The sequence below is a fragment of the Taurulus bubalis genome, assembly GCF_910589615.1.
Source record: "Taurulus bubalis genome assembly, chromosome: 17".
Lineage (NCBI taxonomy): Eukaryota > Metazoa > Chordata > Actinopteri > Perciformes > Cottidae > Taurulus > Taurulus bubalis.
This window is the reverse complement of record NC_136605.1, coordinates 14,182,302-14,204,558: the sequence shown is the minus strand read 5'-3', so window position 1 is coordinate 14,204,558 and position 22,257 is coordinate 14,182,302. Positions and strand designations below refer to the sequence as shown.

At 41.6% G+C, this 22,257-nt stretch overlaps 1 protein-coding gene across 1 annotated transcript in view; it reads left to right on the top strand.

Annotated features, from left to right (window-relative positions):
• The window catches only part of prkcab (protein kinase C, alpha, b), a gene marked incomplete at both ends in the record, with an annotated part of 89,759 nt that overhangs the window by 58,774 nt on the left and 8,728 nt on the right, over nt 1-22,257 (top strand). The window contains 6 exon segments of the mRNA XM_079233421.1: nt 5,578-5,689; nt 8,595-8,723; nt 16,839-16,995; nt 17,135-17,269; nt 19,022-19,115; nt 20,390-20,419. Coding sequence (XP_079089547.1) covers nt 5,578-5,689; nt 8,595-8,723; nt 16,839-16,995; nt 17,135-17,269; nt 19,022-19,115; nt 20,390-20,419 — 657 coding nt within the window.

Here is a 22,257-nt window from a genome sequence, read left to right as displayed (position 1 = left end):
AGAAACCTGGAGGCTAGAAAACATTCTGGGTTTGTGTGCTCCATGATACATTTTCATACAAGTGAGTGGGCGCCTTCTTTGAGTCCACTATCCAGTTCCTTTAATCCGTCTATGGATTCATCACACAGTTTTAGGCCATTGTGTGTGACATACGAGCATATTTCAATTATTAACTGTAATAGTGTTCCTGTAAATTGTTAAAGATACAGAATAAACTCCCTGGGATGTTATGAGAGAAGCGTCACACAACCACAGCGATGCCAGCAGGTTTTGGCAGGTGAAGCTGTCCGTCCTCACTCGGTCTAATCGACAGTTGGTCTCCACATTGTGGACATGAGCCTTTTCGGCGAAGCCCACTGTGACAGGCTGACGGCTTTGATGCCACCCACCTGCACACCTACACACACACACACACACACACGCACACACACACACACACACACACACACACACACACACACACACACACACACACACACACACACACACACACACACACACTGGTGGGCCTTTTCTCTGATATCTATCTCCTGTTCTGTCTGTTCTCCATCTTTCTTTCCGATTCTTTCTCTTCAGTTCTGACCATCAGTCCTTCAAGATGCCTTCATTTTGTTTTCCCACCATAATGTTCACCTGCTTACAAACACTACAAACACTCTCTGCCTTTCTCTGGCTCATACTGACAAACAGACAGACAGACATACACACACACACACACACACACACACACACACACACACACACACACACACACACACACACACACACACACACGGATACGGGCACACTCTTTTGCAAGCATCCATTGAGGGCAACAGGCAGTGTTTGCCCTTCACCACGGCAGGGCACATGTTGCCTGAGCAGGCGTGGCTGCAGGCAGCGTGTGTTTGGACGAGCCTGACAACAACACAAGTTGTTGTGGGGTCACATCTATAGTCGGAGAGAATAACTAGGGATCCTCTTGGCTATAAGCATGCCTGCATGGTCTTTTCTTTCAGCCAGGCAGCTGCGCTTCGGCCCGAAGTAAAGGGAACATTTCATCATTATATGCATGGAGATTGCTCCACAGTGTTCATCTCTCCATTAATTCTCTTCTCCGCGATAGTTGCAGTTCATTTGCCTTTTATGAAGAAAGTGCATACACACTTAATTGCATTGAGCCACAGTGTGATGTACTCTCTACTGGGTTTCCTTCTCCTCTCCATTGATTGTTTTCTCTCCGCTGACTTTCAATCTATCACATAATTTTCTCAAACCCATTATCACCATAGCAACAGTAGTTGTTCACTTTGTTTCCCCCTAGCACCTCATTACACACACAAACACAAACACACACACACAGACATATACACAAATAAACACACACACACAGTATGATACAGTCTTTTAATCTAATTGTAGTTTTAGGGTTTTTTCTATTTGTTGATGTTTTATGAAAGGTTTAATTCCTCACAGTGATGTCTGGAGACCATCTACTATTATCCAGTGTAAATAGTATTTTTTGTTTATATTATGCTCCCGAGTGACGTTATACACCTTTTTGCTGCTGGTTTCAAGCTATCACATCGATTGGCAGCTGATGGCGGAAATACAGTAAGAGTGTTTTCCAGCAAAGGTTTTATGAGGACGAAAACACATTCAGTTTATTCTCAAGGATACACAGAATGCACTTTGGTGAGAAGCGCTGAGCGAAAACTTAACTTTTCTTTGTTTACAAGAAAACTGCAGGGCACTTTCCATGCTGATGGTAAAAGCACATTTTACTGTAAGCAAAGTCCTCTTTCTTTTTCTTTTCCAGTGGCCCCGCTAGAGAAATGCAGTGTGTTGCTTCGAGACACTTCAGTAGGCAGGATGCTTGACATCAAGGTCTCTCAACCTAACATTATCAAATCAAACAAGGATGAAGATCACAGACTGAAACATGCTTCTGCTTATGAAGCATTATATGAGTACATTGCACTTTGTCTTTGTAGCGGTCGACCAAATGTATGAAGCAGACGTGAAGACAGATCTGGAGCCTATTAACCAATTAATCAGCCTCTTCGCTCCCTCCATCACTTCTTATGGCGAGAATGTCAAAATTGTAATGAGGTAATGTTACCTCTAATGGCAATGCACCTGTCAATGCCTGACTATAATTTGTAAGACATCTGTTTGACTCATTGTCACTCCGCTCTCATCATCGACCTCTTCCTCTTCGTCTGCTTGACGTGGCCCTCGTTACGCTCGGAGGAATTCGGCAGCGGCAGCGGCACCATCTCGCCTCACTGAAACCGACTTCCCTCCTGGTTTTGCCTCAGCAGCTCTGTCTGTTAGTGTCGGCAGTTTGTCCGCCAGCATCTTTCCCCAGCACAGCATGGCGTCCAGCATTTAAATGACTGAGAGGATATTTGATAGATACAGGCTGAAACGATGACCGAGCAAGCCAGTTTTTAAACGCGCCGCACTCCACTTGATACTAAATATTTGACGTGTGTTGCATCTGCGTGCAAGAGTTCAGCTCCATGACTAACCTGTTTTGGATCCTACACGATTCACTGTCTGTTGGAGATTGGTGAGTCATGTGTTCATTCTCCTCAAAACAGGCGTAGCCTCAACAACAGTAAAGCCTCCATCGGATAAACAAACCTAGAGGGAAAGCTCTGTGGTGTTCGCGTGAGCATGCATGTTTGCAAGTGAACTGGCAGAGACGACGGCTCACAGACATTTTACCCATGAAGGGATTACTGAACGATGTTCGGGGTCCAAAGGGCCCCGAAGCCACAACCTCTGTGTGAAGAAACTGTTTTGAACATGTGTTTGCTGAAGTGTAAAAAGGACCACTGTACATAATGAGACCATGCAACATGATTTCCATGGTGTCAAAGAAATTATCAGATTTATTCTCTGCTGGAAGAAATCAAAAGCGTCTAGAACTGTGTATTCACTTGAGTTCATTGTGGCAGCGTGGGCCTCGGTGAAAGCTGCCAAGAGTGCTGCCTCTTCAAGTGTTTGCACATTTAAATATTATGCATATTCTTTCTCTGGTTGATACGCAATCAAAACAAAGAAAGGACATGTGGAGGAAAGTCCATTTAATTGAAACACAGCATAACTATAGAGGAACACTCATATATGTTGTTTTCTTTTTCTTCTTTTGGCAAAGCCTGAAACATTTTGGGCCTGGTAAAAATAAAGAGGCTTTTTAATTGGAGATAATGCTGCAGGAGAGAACAGCTTATATGTAGAGATATATTTTGGTTCAACTGTATTGTTATTTTGGAGGTTATTTTTTGTGTTGTCTTAGTATATTATAATCTCTCTGGGCTTTGAGGGCAAGGAGAGAGATCATTTTTTGGACAGTTTTTTGTGCGTGTCTGAGCAATTGTTCAGTTTGGGTTGTACCGTGCATGTGCCCTTTTCTGGGGTTTTGTACCAACACAAGGCTCTGAGATGTCCAGAAGGGTGGAATAAATGCATGCATGCGTGCAAACACACACACACACACACACATGCAGGAGCCCAAGGTGCTGAGCAAATTATGTCTTCACACCCGGATTCTTCCTGCGGTTGGCTGCACTGAGTCAAAGTCTCAGGATGACTGAGTGGAAACGCTGCTATTTCAATTTCACCCATGGATCCCAGGGGGAGGAGAGCACAGACAGAGACACACTGACACAAACTAAAAGGAAGAAAACATATAGAGGGAGATGTCTGAGGATGCTTCTCTCCACACAGAGAGAGAGAGAGAGAGAGAGAGAGAGAGAGAGAGAGAGAGAGAGAGAGAGAGAGAGAGAGAGAGAGAGAGGTTTGGCATGAAAGTGAGAAACATCCAGAGTTCACTGTCCAGACACTTGGAGGGCAAGGGAGTACAGAAGAGGGCTGATAGAGAAATAAATAGAGATCAGGGAGATCCTCTGAGGTCTCTGTTCTCTTTTAAGATAAATTAAAACGCAGTGGCGGGCCGTGGATTTTTCTACCTGCCTCTCACTCGTACTGTTCCTCACCAGCAGCCCACATTTTATACCGGAGATCACCGTCAGAAGAGTCATAGACTCGATCAGGTGTTGGACTATCCTTAAAACCAGCTGCACTACGCTGCAGGCTGCAGGCTGAAGGCAGAGCAACAGAGGAAGACAGGAGCTGTGCAATGAGAAAAATAATTAATTTATAAAATAGCTATAACTTTGTGATCCTGTTTAGGCCAGCAGGGAAGGCTTAGCAGGCCCTGGCGGACTGTTAAAACGTCCCACAATTGAAAAGTTGAAAAGAATGCAGTCAGGAGGCAAAAATGGTTTGGGTGAGAAACCCAGGAGAGACGACTGTGCCATATATGTTTTTCTCCAGAAAATCCTCCGGCAAAGGAGTAGGAAAGGAGCAAAAATAGGCGAGCTAAGTACATGTTAATGAGACTTTTCAGGGGTCCTCTCACCACTGACTCATTTCACTGCCAATCACACCACAACCCGGCAACTCCTTCTCTCTCATACACAGACTTCCCCTCTACATCTCTTTCTCCGTCTTCTTCTGTTGTCACGTATGCTTGGGAAAAGAACACACTTTTTAACGACATGTGCCCACTTACTTAGTCAGTGGCCTGTATAATTACACATGCAGCCATTCTGACACATTTCATTGTGATGGAGGCGACACTGGTGGGGGCTTATCCACCCTCATTTGTTGTGCTTTAAATACAATGTTTATTTTGTGGTGATTGTAGATATTAGCTAACCTCGATTATCACAATATTGACTGGAGAATATAGTAATCAATTTTCAACAAATGAAGCTTGAACATGTGGTAAAGAACACATTATACTTGTTATATTCCTTTCCCGTTTCTGTTTCTTGGAGCATCAATCCTCATTTGCTCATTTACTCAGCCTCAATGCCAGATGTTCAAGCCAAGATAAACAGTTTCTGGCGCTGTACAGCCTGTAGAACCCTGAGATCAGAGCATAGAACCCTGAGGTCAGAGCATGGAACCCTAAGATCAGAGAACCCTGAGGTCAGAGAACCCTGAGGTCACAGCATTTATTTTTATCTTTGCGAAAGTCTCGTCCACCGATGATATCATGGATATGATGCATCATACAGCTAAAAACTTACTGAGAAATGAAAGTGAAATACTGGTATGTGTCTTAATGAGGCAAACAATCTGCTCTGTTTGGAAACTATTCAATAATTTGTTCCGTTAATTTCTGGGGGGAGCCATTAAACAGTAGAGGAATCAACAGATGTTGTGAGATAGGTCCATTTTTATTCCCTTACATAGAAATGTTGCAATGTAACGCCCCTTCTTGTTCTAAAACATTACAGTTGAGATAAAATAGGTTCTTCTTAACTTTCTGAATGTTTATCTGAGGGCTCAAGAAAAATAATTAATTTGACTTTGTGTTGTTAGAAGAAATGCAATGGTAGGTTGTGTTCAAAGAAAAAAGAACAGTATTTTACTTTAAAATGTTACGTTAATGTTATCATTTAGAATATCTTAGGTTCTCTCTGAGGGTCTTGAGGGCCCTGACGGTTCCCCTCCTTTAAAACAATTTGTCATTTAATGCTATTTTATGGTTTTCCCATCTCTCTATTTGTTGCCCAGGACCCCAGAAGCAAGCACAAGTTCAAGATCCACACATATGGCAGTCCCACCTTCTGTGACCACTGTGGTTCACTGCTGTACGGACTCATCCACCAGGGGATGAAATGTGACAGTGAGTACACACCCTGTCTGTGTGTGTGTGTGTGTGTGTGTGTGTATTGTGTGTATTGTGGGAAAAGTATTTGGTCAGCAGCTGCTGCAGCGAAAAAGAGGAGTCACTGAACATTTCTGTCTGTCCAGCACAAGAGAGAAAACTTAAATGTAAAGCTTTTTGTATGATGGCATGTGATTTGAAAAGAATCACTCATTCGCTGGTTGCAGCTACTTAAATGTGAGGATTTGCTTCGTCATATATCAAGTAAACTGGCTATGTTTGCATTTTGGACTCAGACAAAAGAAGACATTTAAAAACTTGAATTATTTGAAATTGTGACATTTTTTACAAACTGGCACATTACAGACTAAAGGATTAACTGATCCACCGAAACAATTATGAATAGATGAATTGATTCAATTTAGTCTCACAAATACCAAAATGCTTTTCTCAGAGTTTTCACACTATTCAGAAGTAATATAATTGTATGCAATTGAAAGGGAAGCAGCGACAAGATGTTACGTGAACTTGAATATATTTTATATGAGATTTGAAATAAAAAAATAAGGAATGGAAAAATCCTTGACTGAGAGAAAATCATAAATAGTGTTATTTAGCACTTCAAACTAATTAAATGATGCAACTGAAATTGTCAGTGTGTGTACCTGTTTCGAATGTGCTGCACTGGTCGGCCCTAATGAGAACAGATGGGAATAGACTGGTGAACCGCTCTCAGCCACATCTGCAGCCCAGGCAGAATTCACTGTCCTGCCCTGCTGAGTCCTCTCTGCGCTCCCATTCTTTCCACCCACACTCCTCCATCAACTCTTCTCTTCTTTCTCTGCATGTACAGTATGACCCCCATCCTGCACTTATTTTAATCCTCCTTTCCCCCCATTTCTTCTTGTTCATTTCCCAATTCTTGTCTCTATTGTCCCTCACATACTTTCCCCTCTTTTTCTCTCCTTTCTGTTTTTACATTTACTTTTACTTTTAGTCTCTCCACCTCTGTATCCCTCACTTTACCTCCTCTGTCCCCTCCTGACTCCATACTCAATCCATCCTCCACCCTCTCCCCCCTCTTACTCTGTCCATCCATCAGTGGGTCTCTGGTGGCGGCCTCGTTGCAGATGGTGATGGCAGCACACCAGAGCAAAATGATGCGGGGAGGCCATCGCTATTACGAGCTGCTTCCCCATCCTCTCGTCTGTCCTTGTCTCCTCCCAGCATGTCAGCCTGACAAGCCTGTCTGGTGAGGGAGAAAAAGGGGAGAGAGCAGGAGAAATGGATGGTTGGATGGAAGAGGACAGAAAGAGGAAGGAGGAAAGTAGAGAGAGGAAGAAAGGAGGAGGGTGAGGGAAGGTTAGGAGGAAAGGAGGGGGAAGAGGAGAACTAACGCCTGCTCTCTCTCCCCTCTGGCCCCTCATCTGTTCGGCTTTGTCCAAGTGTGTGTGTGTTAGTGGAAGCTGCTATAGTCCACTGAATGGTGATGATCTCATCTGCTCTCAGTGATTATATCATTTCTATGGTAATGTTGTGATTACTTGTTGATGTCTCCTTTGAGGAAAAGCAGTGGCTCTTTTAATTTCTGTTTTCACTCATTTCAATTTGACATTTTTGCACTGAAACACCTCCAAAACAAATCTTTGGCCACATTCGGTCTGCAGCCTTTTGTGTATCTGTTTGTGGGTCCAAAAGGAAAACAATCAGTTATCAATGGGACTGAGTAACAGACTCAGACTTAGTGCTTTAAAAAGTACACATTTTCAAAGTTCAAGATCTTTATAAAACTGCTAAACATGATATTTTGGAAGTAAACATCTGTGGCTCAAGTTGAAAAGAATAGGTTTTAAATAACTGCAGCACAGAAACAGAGGTGAACACACACCTAAACTCACTGACTCACGATGAATAATAAGTTATATCTGAAGCAATATGTGCAATTTATATTTTTGCAGCTGCAAAACCCACATTTGTTTTGTTTATTCCTCAAGGTTGCAAACGACAAGAATAAAGCTGAAATTGATTTTGTTTGCAATCACCATCGTCATCGTCTGCTCTTTTCTTGTTATATGTTCCCCTCATGTCTCACCTCTCAACCAGCACCAACGTTCCTCCCTGCTCCAGTTTGGTTTTATTTTTGTTTCCATTACAGACATCCTTATTTATATATTATAAAAATAAAATAAAAAGGACTGTTAATTGCTTGAGGAGATATTAAAGACTTCAGAAGATAACATGTTTGCAGAATAAGATACCACAAACAAAATGGATAAGGATTTTTTGTTTTTTTTAAATAATGAATCCTTGCATCTTATTGGTTATTTATGTATAATTCATCATGTCAGGCGCTCTAAACCTCTTTAGTCCGAAGTTTTACATTATGAAGTAGTTCAATAAATACGGCCCATGTGTATGCAGATGAAAGTACAAAAGTTATAAATGAATCACCAGATGTAGGTTTACTGAGTACAGAACCACAACTCCCTGTCCTCTTTTTGTTGGTGTTTTAAAATATTCCAAGAACATGTTTTCATTAATTGTATTAATCTTTTATTCATTATTTTTTTTTAAATTCAAGGCAAAGCTTCTTGTAAAATGTTGTCCTGTGTTCACTCTTTGTCTGCTGTCATTGAGATCTCTGTAGAATAATAAGATTAATTCAAGTCCCCCGCCCCTTCACAAAACACTAACTACTTTTGCACATTTTCTACCAAAGGCAGAGCTTTTTCCATGCAAACAGTGCATCACAAATTGCATTTAAAAAGTTTGAATGTAGCATAATGTGCAATCTAACACTTGCATATCCTTCCTTTTATATATCCTCCCTCAAATGCATGGGGTAATAGAAAGAGGTGTTTTTCTCCTAAAAAAGTCTCATCCAGATGAACTCAACACACCTCTGCATTCTGTCTCTTTCCAGCCTGCGACATGAACGTGCACAACCAGTGTGTGGTCAACGTGCCAAGCCTGTGTGGGACGGACCACACGGAGCGTCGGGGTCGCCTCTTCCTCAAGATCGAGGTCAGCTTGGACCGGCTACACGTCACAGGTCGGCCTCTTTCTTTATCAGCGGTAGTTTTAGCTCAGCTCAGGCTCGGAGTGGTGTGAGCAAGAGGTTCCCTCGTGTGTGTGTGTTTTTGTGAGTGGTTGATTTTCAGACCACTGAAATAAATCTCTATAGTAATATTTATAACTTTGGCCTCCAAAGACTTGTGTTCATGAACTATACAGAAAGACTGTGTTTGCTCTGCCTGTAGCCAGACGCTTGCTTTAAGGGGTCACTCACTCAGGGACACTGAGAGGAGGCTGAGGAACTTTTCTCTGTCAACTGAATTAAACTGCACCAGATGTCACTTTTTGAGCTAATCCAGCAGGGGGCCGAGAGGTTGTTTGTTTAGTGGCAGCTCTCAGAACTGAAGGTCATGTGACCCTCCAACTTTATTGCTCTTACACAATTATGATCACAGAAGCATGTGTTTTAATGTTTTTGTTTTTTAAGGGAATTAAGCATTATGTGGTTTCAGACGTTTTCACCTGAAACCACAGTGAATCAAATTGAATTTCAACTTAATAACAACTTAAAGCTGAAACTGTAACTTTACATAAAAACCCCTCCACAGAACTTCATAGCTTGCATCAGCATGAAACAATGGAAGTCATCGCCGCGTGTCGCACGCGTGTGTGTATTTTCAACACCTCCAAATTATCCTGTCAGTCAACAGCAGCACCTGGAGCGTTAAACCCCCTTTGGCAGGGAGAGAAACGGCTGCTGGGTCACTTCTCTGTCTCACACGCAAACACACAAACACGGCGAGACAGTGGTGGTCAGGGAGCATTATGAGTGCTGAGCGCAATAAAGTGTTTTTAACTCAGTGGGGGATCAAACCGGAATAACCTCCGGCGACAGCAGGGTTAGAATGGCAGATGTGATTGACTTGGAAATATATTGCTTTCATAAAAATGTGTTTGTGGTTGAGGAAAGGAGTCTCGCAGTCAGCTTACAGCATTTTTTCTCTCTGCTTTTCAGTTTTATATTACTGTTTTATTTTTAATTACATGGAAACGAGGCAGAATACGACGGCGATGGTCTCGTTGACATGGTTACCTCAGCAGTCCTAGGCTGAATGGACTCAGATGAAACTAAACTATAAGACGTGAGATTGATGTGAGCTCTCGTGTCGTCCTTGAGTTCCATGCTTACACACACCAAAACACCCGGCAGCATGTCATGTGTGTTTTTTGTAATGTGATACAATACTCATACTGATCATTTCTTAAGAGAGTATGTAATTTTTGAAGATGATGGTAATTTGTAGTAAGAAAGAAATATCATTACGCTGAAAGACAAATCACATGCCACATACAATAAATACACAAGCAAGTATGTGTACAACATATGTATGTATACAATATATTTGGACCACTTAAGGGTGAATTAAGGGTTTGAATTATATTCATGATTACATGACACGCCTCCTTATAACAGGTCACAAATAGTGCAGAAATAGTGCAGCTTGCTGTATTTTTATCTCCAGGTGAAAAGTGGCACCACGCTACGTTTCTTTTCTGCCATGCGACTGTGCACAGCTGCGCGGTTCTGATGCCATATTGGTTTCATGGATCAGGCCAGCTGAATATGTCAGGGCTAATTTGGAACAAACATTATAGAAATATCGGGCTCTTAAGCTGCTAAACACTCCACTATGTTCACCAGCTTGTTGCAGTTGTCTATCTACTGTTTGGTATTGTACAGAGATATTTATTTTCCTACTGACCAAAGCTGCCTGCGGTTTGAAATGATCTTGAATCAAAGCAGCAAGTTTGTAGGACATTGGATATTGGGAATATAGCTTATTAGGCATAATGAATAGGATTTGATGTCGCCAGCGGGAGAAATCCAACTCCAGATTCCCTCTCATTGTTGTTGCGCTGCTACATTTAAATGTTTTCTGTGCTTTGTCTTCATAGCTTCCTCTTGGATATGTGCTTGCAATCTGGCACCTGATCTCTGGGTTTTCATAGAAGTTGACAGCCAGAAACATCCTGAACACAGAAAAATGACAAGAAAAGAGAATTTACAGGTCGCCGCCACACAATTTAGTGATGATTGAGAGGTATTATTTTTGTATGAAACTATCATTATTATTATTATTTATTTTTTATCCTACTCTTTTAAGTATACTAATTAAATTAAAAGGATTGAAAATCAGACGTAAACTTCTGTAATAGTTGAGACGGACTGTGATTGACAGAGAAAAGAAGATCAAGAGCGATACGGAGGAGAGTTAGACGGCAGAGGAAGTGTATGTTCTGCAGTGTTTTGTGTTTTTCTCCTCTCAAATGGCAGCGGTCTGAACAGCGAAGCCTCAGCTTGTTCTCCGGCTCCCCTCCAGCTCCCACAGACAAGTGGAGGAGCTTTGTGGTTCACCGCACCGATGTGAACTTGATTAAATCTTTCCAGCCAAGAAAACAGACACATATCTCGGGTTCTCTCTCTCTCTCTCTCTCTCTCTCTCTCTCTCTCTCTCTCTCTCTCTCTCTCTCTAAACCCCCTCCTCTCTTTTCTTCCCTGCATCTCTCCTCTCCTTCCTATTGACATTTCCTGTTATCTTCTTCTACCTGTTCCTTCGAGACCGTAGCATGTCTTCCTCAGCATGTCTTCCTCCCGACCTCTTGCCATCTATTTTCCTTCCGTACCTGCTGTGATATCCTGTCCATTCAGTCATCTTCCTTCCTTTTTTCCCTCGATAAGACATTAACATCTGTCCTTTTTTTTATATCGTCCTCTCTTTTTCTACCGACTGAAACCAGTTGGGTGACTGGTCCTTTCCCCTCTGGCTCTAATGTTCTTCTTCTTCTACTTCATCCTCTGTCTCTTATCATCTTCCTCTACCTTGTTTGTTCTTTTCCCCCCGCTAATTACCTTCTTCATCCTTCTCTTTACTCCTCTTCCTGGTCAACGTCTCTTTTAGCAAAAGTGACATAAAGAACCTGCGGCCATGAGCAGAGGTTTATTCTGGAGCTGTAAGAAAAGACAAACATGCAAACGACCCTCCATAATCAGCCCACATGCACACACATACACACTCACAGGGCATCTGAGGACCGGGACAAAGTGAGCACACAGCGGTTGACTCAGGGTGTAATTTCCCACTGCTGACATAATCACCTCAGGTTTGAAGCACATTATTTTTCTCCTCAACTGACAGTTAATTATATACATATATAATATTAGGCTGTTGTCTAATATGAGGATCACATGTACTTTATGTCTCTATGATTGGAGCATGAGTATTGGGTCTTATGCAGAGAATGTGATAATGTTGTATTTTACAATTATTTTATTTTATAAATATAGTTTTAAGCAAAACAATTTAAAAAAATAACTGCAATAACTATAACAGTATGAACAGATATTAAATGACAAAACAATTGAATGCAGTAATTATATATTTATATGAATATGAAATATTATATGTATTCAATATTTACTAATATTTAGTAATTGATTTATTTCATTATTTGTTTGGGGCAGGGTTAGTGAGCAGTCAATTACTAACAAATGCATTTAGAAAACACTTAAAACTGTCAACTTTTACATAAAACAACAATAATTTCAATAATTCACCCAAAAATGAGCTCAATGAATCTTGAATGAAGAGAGTGTGGGTGGAAATTTACAAAGTAGTAAAACACCACTCATGTCTCACTTATTATCAGTGAACATTTCCTTCTTAAGCCTTTGTTGAGTTTCCTGATTGCACTTTCTTCAAGCGACCACAACCACAAATAGAAGCCGTAATATAATTTTCTCCCTCCACTGTGTGTGTGTGTGTGTGTGTGTGTGTGTGTGTGTGTGTGTGTGTGTGTGTGTGTGTGTGTGTGTGTGTGTGTGTGTGTGTGTGTGACAGATCCCTGACAGTGCACTGCAGGGATCCACCCAGCTCCCGTTTGGCCGTGCAGCTTTCCCCTTCAGATTATCAGGCATTCATTGGTTGCACATGGCATTGTTATGCAACAACACATTTGAATTGCAAAGCCTTTTTTTGAGAGATTACTCTGTCGGCCCACTGCAGCCCCTGCAATGATATGCCATTTTTAACTGTGGAGTATATTTTTTTATTAAGCCCAGATACAGGCGATACTGTGACCTCGGATGTATGTTTCCTCTTCTTTCTGGGTTTCCCAAAAATATCACTAAAAAAGATCAGGAAATGATTAACTGTCTTTGTGCAGACGCGAGTTTTCACTCCAGCCTTATTGTCTGCAGTTGTTCTGGAAGCATTAAGTGCAGGGAAATAACACTTGGCCCTTTAGAGAAATTATCTGAGATATAAGACAATAAATAAGCATTTTGGAGAAGAAATAACGTGAACTTTGTCATTTATTATCTCCAAACAACAGGGCTCTAAACAATAAGAAAGTGCCAGTGCACTTTCTTATTGTGTTTTAGTGTAACAAGGCAGAACATTTCACTGCTGAGTCCCTCATGAACGACAGCAGCAGAGAAGTTTTGCTTTTTGCGTGATGAAAACAGCAGGCTTGTTTCAGTGATAGTAGATCGGTGAAGCCTCGAGTTAACACACATTATACATCTGCATCTGTCATGTGTGTTGAACATCAAAAGAGACAAAACACACGCACATACATCTCATTTTATTTGTAACTACACCGTAAGGAGCAGAGGAGGATACTGAAGGAAAGCAGCTCTGGTTGTATCTAAGCAACCGCAGACAGTAGAGGTGGTCCTTGATCACTGCTGATGATGTTCCATTGTGTGTGTGTGTGTGTGTGTGTGTGTGTGTGTGTGTGTGTGTGTGTGTGTGTGTGTGTGTGTGTGTGTGTGTGTGTGTGTGTGTGTGTGTGTGTGTGTGTGAGTGAGTGAGAGAAAAGAGCACAGAAACATAAACTGTAACTTGCACACACACTATCCATCGTCCTCTGTTTGTTTATCTGTGTGTGTGTGTGTGTGTGTGTGTGTGTGTGTGTGTGTGTGTGTGTGTGTGTTTGTCTCATTAGTGTGTTTACGGCGTGTTGATGTTGCTTTGGCACTGTATGGCGCCAGCGTTGCCATGGAAGTGACTGATGCCTTTTATGCTGCCACAGCCAGCGGAGGGGAGGATTTAGATGAGAACGTGGGATGCTGAAATTTTCCTTCTGCTCCTCTTACTTTATTTTGCGTGTGTGTGTGTGTGTGTGTGTGTGTGTGTGTGTGTGTGTGTGTGTGTGTGTGTGTGTGTGTAGGCTTGTGGGCGAGCGAGAGAGAGAGAGAGAGATTACTGTAGATGAGATATTCTATTGGATAAGGAGTGAACAATGAGGTTGAAGCACATTCATGAACAAGGTAAAAGCTCTAACTCTGTCTTCTTCTGTCAGATACACAACTCAGTGAGTGAGAGACCTGCACTGCCCTCTACTGCTTGGAAGGGGGAATAAATGTGAACTTAATTTTGAGAGATTTCACAATTTAAAAATAAATATAGTATTAAATTGAAAGCATAATGCTAATATTTAAATTCATGTTTCTGCATAATATCTCCTTCTAGCTGATATCTTCACTCGATGAAGATGATGATTTAAAGCTTATTTGTCACCATTTATTCTTTTTGGGACAGTGTTTGATAAAGTAAGTCCCACCAACCTATAGGAAAAATGACCAAAATAGAAAATCCAGTGCGGACAGCAACTAACAAATTATTTACAATTTTGACATTGGATTTAATTAACCTTTTGGTCTGTAAAATGACCAGAAAAAAACAAACAAAGTGCAAAACTAAAAAGAAAATCACTCTAATATCATAGAAAATTTAAAAAAAACAGCAAAGAAAAAGTGGATTTTGGGCATTTTTAGTTTGTTTTTGTTTCTATTAATTTACATCGTTGTTTGTATTGTTCTTTTTTATAATTCATAACTTTTCATCCCTTAAAACCATTTTCTTACTATTTCTTACTAACCTTACTGAACATCAGCTAAATATCAAAATCAGATAAAATCTCACAAACACAGAACTAAATGAGCTGCTTTGTATTCAGTCGACGGATATTTATGGTTTGTAGCAGAAATACATTCCCACTGTTTTAACGAAGAATATCACTGAACGAGTCCTCGTGTGAAAGTTCACACTGACTCCCTGAAACATTCAGATGACAGTTTTTTCTTTCTCCTTTGTCCTCTGTGTGTGTGATTGCTTTAAAATATGCAGAGTGGGAAGGTTGCAGCTGATAAACACGCTTTTAGAGGATTTCACGTGATCTGCATTGTTTCTGCTCTCCGGGCGTGATACTTTTGTCAGGTTTTCAGTTGTTTTTTTCTTTTCTCTTCTGTCAATGTTTAAATAATGAAATATTTGTACTGTTCATGAGATGTTGCTGAGTGGGGCGGCGCTGGAGTTGGCCCATTGGCCACTTACAGTAGATGCTGTCGCCATGGTGAAAATGACATGCTCATGCCACCCCGTCCCCGTCCTCCTGTTGCTATGTAACAACACTCCTTTTTTTTCCATTTGTCAGTCATCACACACAGAAACGTCACTTGTCCCTCACATCATCTGCTCACTTATTGCCTGGCCATGAAGGAGAGAAAGTACTACAAGGAAGAAGAGTGTAGTTTAATCATCACCTGTCTTAATCTACAACAGTGTGTGTGTGAGACAGTCTTATAGTGCAAGTATTATTTTGCAGTTGTTTCCACCACCAGTGTTATAAACAAGTTGGTGCAGTTTCACAAGTGAATTTTGAAAGTATTGTTTTGCTTCACAGCACCTACTGTCACCGTATGTGGTGTCTGATTTGATGAGCCATTCGCTGAGTGACTGGGGACAGTAACACTGAGATCTGTGTGTGTGTGTGTGTGTGTGTGTGTGTGTGTGTGTGTTTTACGGGACTTTCTGGCTGATTGGTTGTTTTGCTCGGCCCTGTCTCCAGCGCCTGCTCACTTCCCTCAGGTCACATATGATACTCTCGCTTCCCTGACCTGCCACTCTCAAACTGTCCACTAGATGGCCTCAGACTCTCTTGGCAGTCCACCTGTGCAGAGCTGTTCCCACTTTTCCTAATCAGCTCTGCCTGGCCCCGCCCACCTGAGTCTCATTCCCTTAAATCACCTCAGGGGACAGGCCAAAACGAAACTTTACATCTCGGCTGCCTCCTCAACCCTATGCATTTGGATCCAATACCTGTTCACCGTGACTGACCATCAGAGGTGTGGACTCAAGTCACAATCATGAGACAATTTTGATTGTTGAAAGATTTACAACTTCACTTGGATTTTAAGTTTAAACTTTTTGACTTTCAAATACTTGATACCTTTCTTTCAAGCACAAAGTTGAACAAGTATGTTATTTTATGGTATGTCAAATAATTTAGTTTCCCTTCATTTCCTACATCAACGCTATTCAACCACGCCACACGGCCATGACAAATGACACACACACACGAGTAGTTTAACAAAAAAGGGTTTAGTGAACTTGGGTGGTATAAAACACAAACTAGGTTAACAGTGGCGCATGTGTGCGTTTAATGCTGGATAGTGCAGAGACGAACCATAATCTTGAATACCAAAGCCAAACAGGTGTCTCAGGACAGCAGGCACCAGCTCAGACCAGAGGGCCTTTTAAGAGAGTGCCACTAATTAGCACAGGTGTCCCCACTCTCCTGACGACCCTCGGCCACGCCCACCTGCAACACCTGCAGGCACAACAGCCAGTGGCAGAGAGGGTCGTCATACCAGATCCAATTTGTCTGAACCAATACAAAAGCTTCCAGGAAGAGAACCGCGAGAAACCAATGTTACGTTACTGAGTGGCAGTTGAAAGACTTGATGCCAAAGATACCAAAACACAAGCAGTTTAACTCTGAACTTTACCTAATTAAAGTATTTTTGAAGAATTAAATGACTACGAATCTCGCCAGCCAAATCCTCAATGCTACACAGACAGATTGTGATTTGTAACTGCATGACGTAATCCACACATGTATAGAGTACAGGGAGGTAATTCAGTTTGGACTGAAACTCATATCTTTTCTGTTTGCCGTCAGGCCTCGGAGGGACCTGCGGTGACTCACTGCTATCTCTGTGCATTTTAACCCCTGAATCAGTGTGGAGTCATGAAGTCTCAAACACACAGTTACACTTTCTCTCCCTGTCTTCTCTTCTATCTTCTAGTGGGTGAAGCCAGGAACCTGATTCCTATGGATCCAAATGGTCTATCAGATCCTTACGTTAAACTCAAGCTCATCCCCGACCCAAAGAACGAGACCAAACAGAAGACCAGAACCATCCGCTCCTCTCTCAACCCCTGCTGGAACGAGTCCTTCAGCTTGTGAGTTAACGAACACTTCACGGTATAAGGTTACAAAATGAAAGTAGATCAAAGGAAGACTTTTGAAGGACTCATTTTTCTCTGTCTCCTGTCCTTGCGTGTTACTTTTTCCTCCTGTGTGTATATATGTGTTATTCAGTAAGCTCAAAGCATCAGATAAGGACCGCCGTCTGTCCATTGAGGTGTGGGATTGGGACCGAACCACCCGTAACGACTTCATGGGCTCCATGTCGTTTGGGGTGTCTGAGCTCATCAAAGCGCCCAACTGCGGATGGTAGGTCGTCTTTTCAGTCCCTTTACTTACGAGGGTGAACGGTTCTCGTTCTCCAAAACATTAGCTGCTATCAAGAAGCTGTTGCATTCAGCCAACAAAGACATTAGAACGACATTACAGGCTGCTTTATATATCATGTAAAATTGTCAAGCACAGTAAACTGTATTGTACCAGTGTCACTACCAGTATTGCTGAAACTGATGAGTGATTAAACTAATCTTCCTTTAATATTCTGTAGTATATACAGTGAGTTGAGCTGATTGGGGTTATATCCTATATACAGGATGCTGAAGAACAATAATATATGTTATATTAAAAGAAACAAGGAATAACAATTCAAAGCAGAATATGAGAAAACATATCTTTGTATAGCAGTATCATATCTTAAAATAAAAGTTTTTTATGCACTCTTACAAATGTCCAGGAACATGAGGGATCAGTGCATTTTTGCAAACCTTTGAGGCTACAAAACAACGAGATTGTGGTTTGGGTTAAAGTAACTGGAGTTACATAAGTACGGACGTTACATAACAAATCAGTTCAACGTTGATTTAGGTTTTACAAAGGATACAAACAAGTCCTGTGTGGTTGAACCTTCATGCAGACTTTTTTACATTAGTGGATTATTCACAAAATATAGTGCATTACTTATTTACGGTGTAAACATCCTGAATACGATTGTTATGATTGTTGGTTAAACAAAGCATGTTTACCAACCAGCCAGGACAAAGGATAACTTGTTTCAAGTCGAGTGATCAAAAAACGTTTCCGGAGTAGGACTAAGCTCACGAACAAACCAACAAACAGCTCAAAGGCTAAGCAGTTAGAGCGCCGGTTCCACTGACGCACTGATGACGTTCAGGTGTGAGAGCTCCAGCCTCTGACCACAGAGAGAGACGGCTCATTTTCAAAAAGAGGCCAGAGGAAAGACAGCGGGTGTAACAAAGATAATGAACACTTGTACCACGGATTCATTGCATTGTAAAATCTAAACTACAAGCAGAGCACTTTTTATCATATTATAAATACAGCTCAGTAACGGAGTCTCTTCACATGTATGTAAAGGTCTTTTAACACGGCTAACAATTGGTCCTTTCAACTTGCTAAAGCTATATTCTTTCACAAATATGTTTCCAGTCAGAAACAGGAATGACATAACAGTCCGCGCACGTGGTTCCTGCAGTCTGCAAGGCCGTTAACTTGATACTACACTGGCCGCCAACCAACAACCGACCAGCGTCACCGCTTCACAGCAGCACGCTGTGCGCACACATTAGTGCCGCTGACTCCATTCAGTCTGAGAAAAAGCACCTGTCGGCGTCATTTCCCCGTCTCTCTTTCTCCGTCTGCCTGCTTTGTCTCACAATGATAAACACATGCTCGCTCGCCACGGCCATGTTAGCATACCTGCCGCCACCGAGCCTGATTGACTGCTGCTTTGTGCAAGGTTGCAGAGCTCCAGGAAATACCTGTGCGTAAAAGTGTGGCTCCCCTACTGTGTGTGTTTGTGTGCTGTATGTTCCAGGTCATTAGACAAGTGGCCAGAGGATGTGTACACTAGAGATGGAGTCTAGTTGGCTCTGCAGACGGAGAGCAGACCTGCAAACATCAGATGATTGAAGTGGTGCAGAGATGTTAAGTTTTATCTCTGTGTGGGTGGACCGCGGGAGAGATGCGTGGATGGTATATTCAATGGAAAAGTAGATAAAATATAGATTCACTTTTCTCCATCTTTGTTGTTGTGTGTATCAGGTACAAGTTGCTGAACCAGGAGGAGGGAGAGTATTACAATGTTCCCATCCCCGAGATGGACGACGTCAACCTGGAGCTCAGACAGAAGTTTGAGGTGAGGTCAACTGAAACTGTAATGTTCAATAAAACCATAAGTCTTTCTTTTTGTCACACTCACTTCTTCCTTTCCGTCACCATGGTAACCTGGCGCTGTTCCTTACTTGAGCGTTTCCCCTTGTGTGTCAGAGAGGGAGTTCACTTTCATCTTGTATTAATGAAGCGAATGCTCTTTATTTTAAGGAAGAGTACGTATGCATTTACAGTGCAAGCTTACATTCGATAAAGGAAGGAAGTTCTTGAGAGCCGTGTGTAAGAAGGGCAGGTACAGCTGCGGATAATAATTAATAATACAGTGGAAGCATTTCCTACTTTTTTCACAGTGGGCCACGACTCAGTTTGAGAAGGAAAATCATATACGGTCTAAAAGAAGCGGATGTGGAAATAACACGATGTAGAAAAACATTTATATTAAACAAGACCAACATCTGGAAAGTGTTTTCCTGCTTTCTAATATGTCATGTTTTGTATTATTAATTGTAGGTGTTTGGTCTTATTTGTCATTTGACATGAAACAAGGTGATACAATTTCCGTCGGAGCACGTTTTTAAACTTTAATGTTGTTTCACCTAAATTAATGACTGCCTGAACAATTATATACAATCAAGCAAAATCATGTAAAAACACTTTTTATGTCATTTAAGGTCTTTTAACGTCACCGAATCTCAGGAAATCTTCAGTGCAGCCAACGCTCGCCCTCTAGTGGCCGGTCCGTTCGCTGCAGTGAGGTTTCTGTTACAGCAGCACATTAAAACAGCTGTGCTTTAAATACAACTCACAACCTCTTCATGTCCACGTCACTAACATGCAGGTAGGAGCCAGCCGGTATATTAATCATTGAATATAAACAAGTGCAAAGACGAATGGGCTTCAACTGAGCGAGGGCAGTTTCATGAAAGCCTAGCTCTGTGTGTGTGTACAGGTGTTTTTATACCGAGTGAAAATGTCATCCACTTGTTTTTGATTTTCCGTTTTTCTCCTTAATGTGCGACGCTGACCTTGACATTCCTCTGAGACTGTAGCGTCTTCACACAACTGTGCAGTTGCCGTGGAAACTGGGGCGAGATGCAGACATGCAGCCAGATGTGACATGAAAAGGATGCACTCTGTTTTCTAGTGATAGCTGGGATCTTTTTTTATCGTTAATGGATAAATGATTTAAACAGATTTTAAAAAATCAAATCTGTCCACATTTATATTATTTTCCCAGCACAAGCTAACAACAAGCTAACGTTTGACTGCACTAATAAGTGAGTTTCTTCTTTCTTCTAGGCCTGCCAGTTAAATATCCACTATCTCAAGGTAGCTCTTCTGCCTGCTCCGTCTCTATTTCTGCATCACGCTCACTCTACTTACCATGTTGGGATTGTTTGTGGATCTCTGCTGGGCTTCCACAAATTAATCTGATTTACTAACAAAAGCTCTCAATGGCATATAATGTTGAACCAGATTGCTGTTTACACACATTTCTCTAACTCCTCTCACACGTTTATACACTAACTGTCTCCTCCTTTTCATTTCATGATTCATAACACACCTGAAACATACAATTAAAGGGGGCTGCGTGCCATTTGAATACAAAGAAACAATTAATTCAAACATTTAGAGGATTTTAAAGCACCTGCAGCATCTGCTGCAAAGGTCAGCATCAGCAAAGTCTGATTTGCAGATTTGCTTTTGGCTTTAAGTGCAAACAGGAAACCAGCTAGTGTTCCTCTAGCTCAAAATAAACCAGCTACGGTTTCATTATTAATAAAGAATGTTCATGAAAGTGCTGCAGATACATACATGCTCCCTATACCCTATACACACAAACACCACACAGCATTGTTGTTAGTAAATGTGTGCTCCACTCAGGCCTCGGTTGGTGCCACCATCATCCTTACCACTTTCAGTGTGCTGTGATTGGCCAAGAGAGCTTCACACCCGCTCCTCATTGGCTGAGAGTGAGGTCCACAGTCCTCCCTCTACTAGTCCGCCTTTGGTCTGGACTATAGAAGGCAGGAAGCATGGATGGACACTTATGCACTGTAATTGTGTGAATGAATGCACACACAGGCAGGTTCTTGCTGTTCTTGGTGTGCATGCCAAATCCCTCCACACGGCGGCAGTGTTATATGTAATATTATAAGACTGTTGTGTGGCTGCACTCTGTGTTTGATACAACTTTGTGTGGCCACTCTGACACAAACGTTGTGTTGTGTTGACAAAGGTTGATGTGTTGTTTTTTCATGAGTTGTTTATGATGTGAAATGATGTGTACAGTTTATGTAAATGTTCTGTGTTTTAAGGGTGCCGAGAACAACTATTGCAAGTTACATTAATCTAATTAAGCACAGGATCACACCGTCATTCTCATGTGTGCTAGATATGTAAAACTTTCCTGTGGATTGTTGAAATGCACAAATATATCGGTTGACCTCTTCCTGCCTTAAGTAGAGTTTATGTCAGTAGTTAAATGACCTTTTGGGGTTGTGAAAAAAATGCAGACATGAGTTATTAGCAGTAAAACCAAAATGTAGTTTTTCCTTTAAAAGGTTTTTCGAGGCCTGAAGAGTATTTTGCTCAAAAAAGTTATAATTAGAGAAAAATAATTGGGGGGTTGCATTAGGAACCACCAGTTTATCTCCTAAACTATAGCCATGATGAAGAAAGCCACAACAAACTATCCATCAACTACATTTTAAAATAGTCATTAAGTCATATTTGTGTCCCTATCACTGTACCATTATGTTGACAATATGTAAATCTATTTATCTGTCATAAAATTGTGCCTTTAGAAAGACGGCTGTAAACCTGTAAGGCGCATAGGTTCCCTCTTTGGTCGTCAGGCTTCAGAGTTCTGCCTGTTTTATGCACAGGTGCCTCCTCTGGGACTCACACCTGCGCTGCCAGGTGAAATGAATGAACTGCAATGCATTCTTGCACCTGGAAGCAAGACGAGTCACATGACCACCACAGTCTCTCTTCTGTAACTGCAACTGACACACCTTGTTAATACCACTTAACTTAAGTCAAATATGGGATAATTGTTATTTTGAGCACATTATCACATTGAGTTAAGAGTCGAAAAATGGTTGGCGTGGCAACCGCTTCTCTGTGCCCCATCGGTCGCCTGTTTTCTCTATCTGACAGAAACA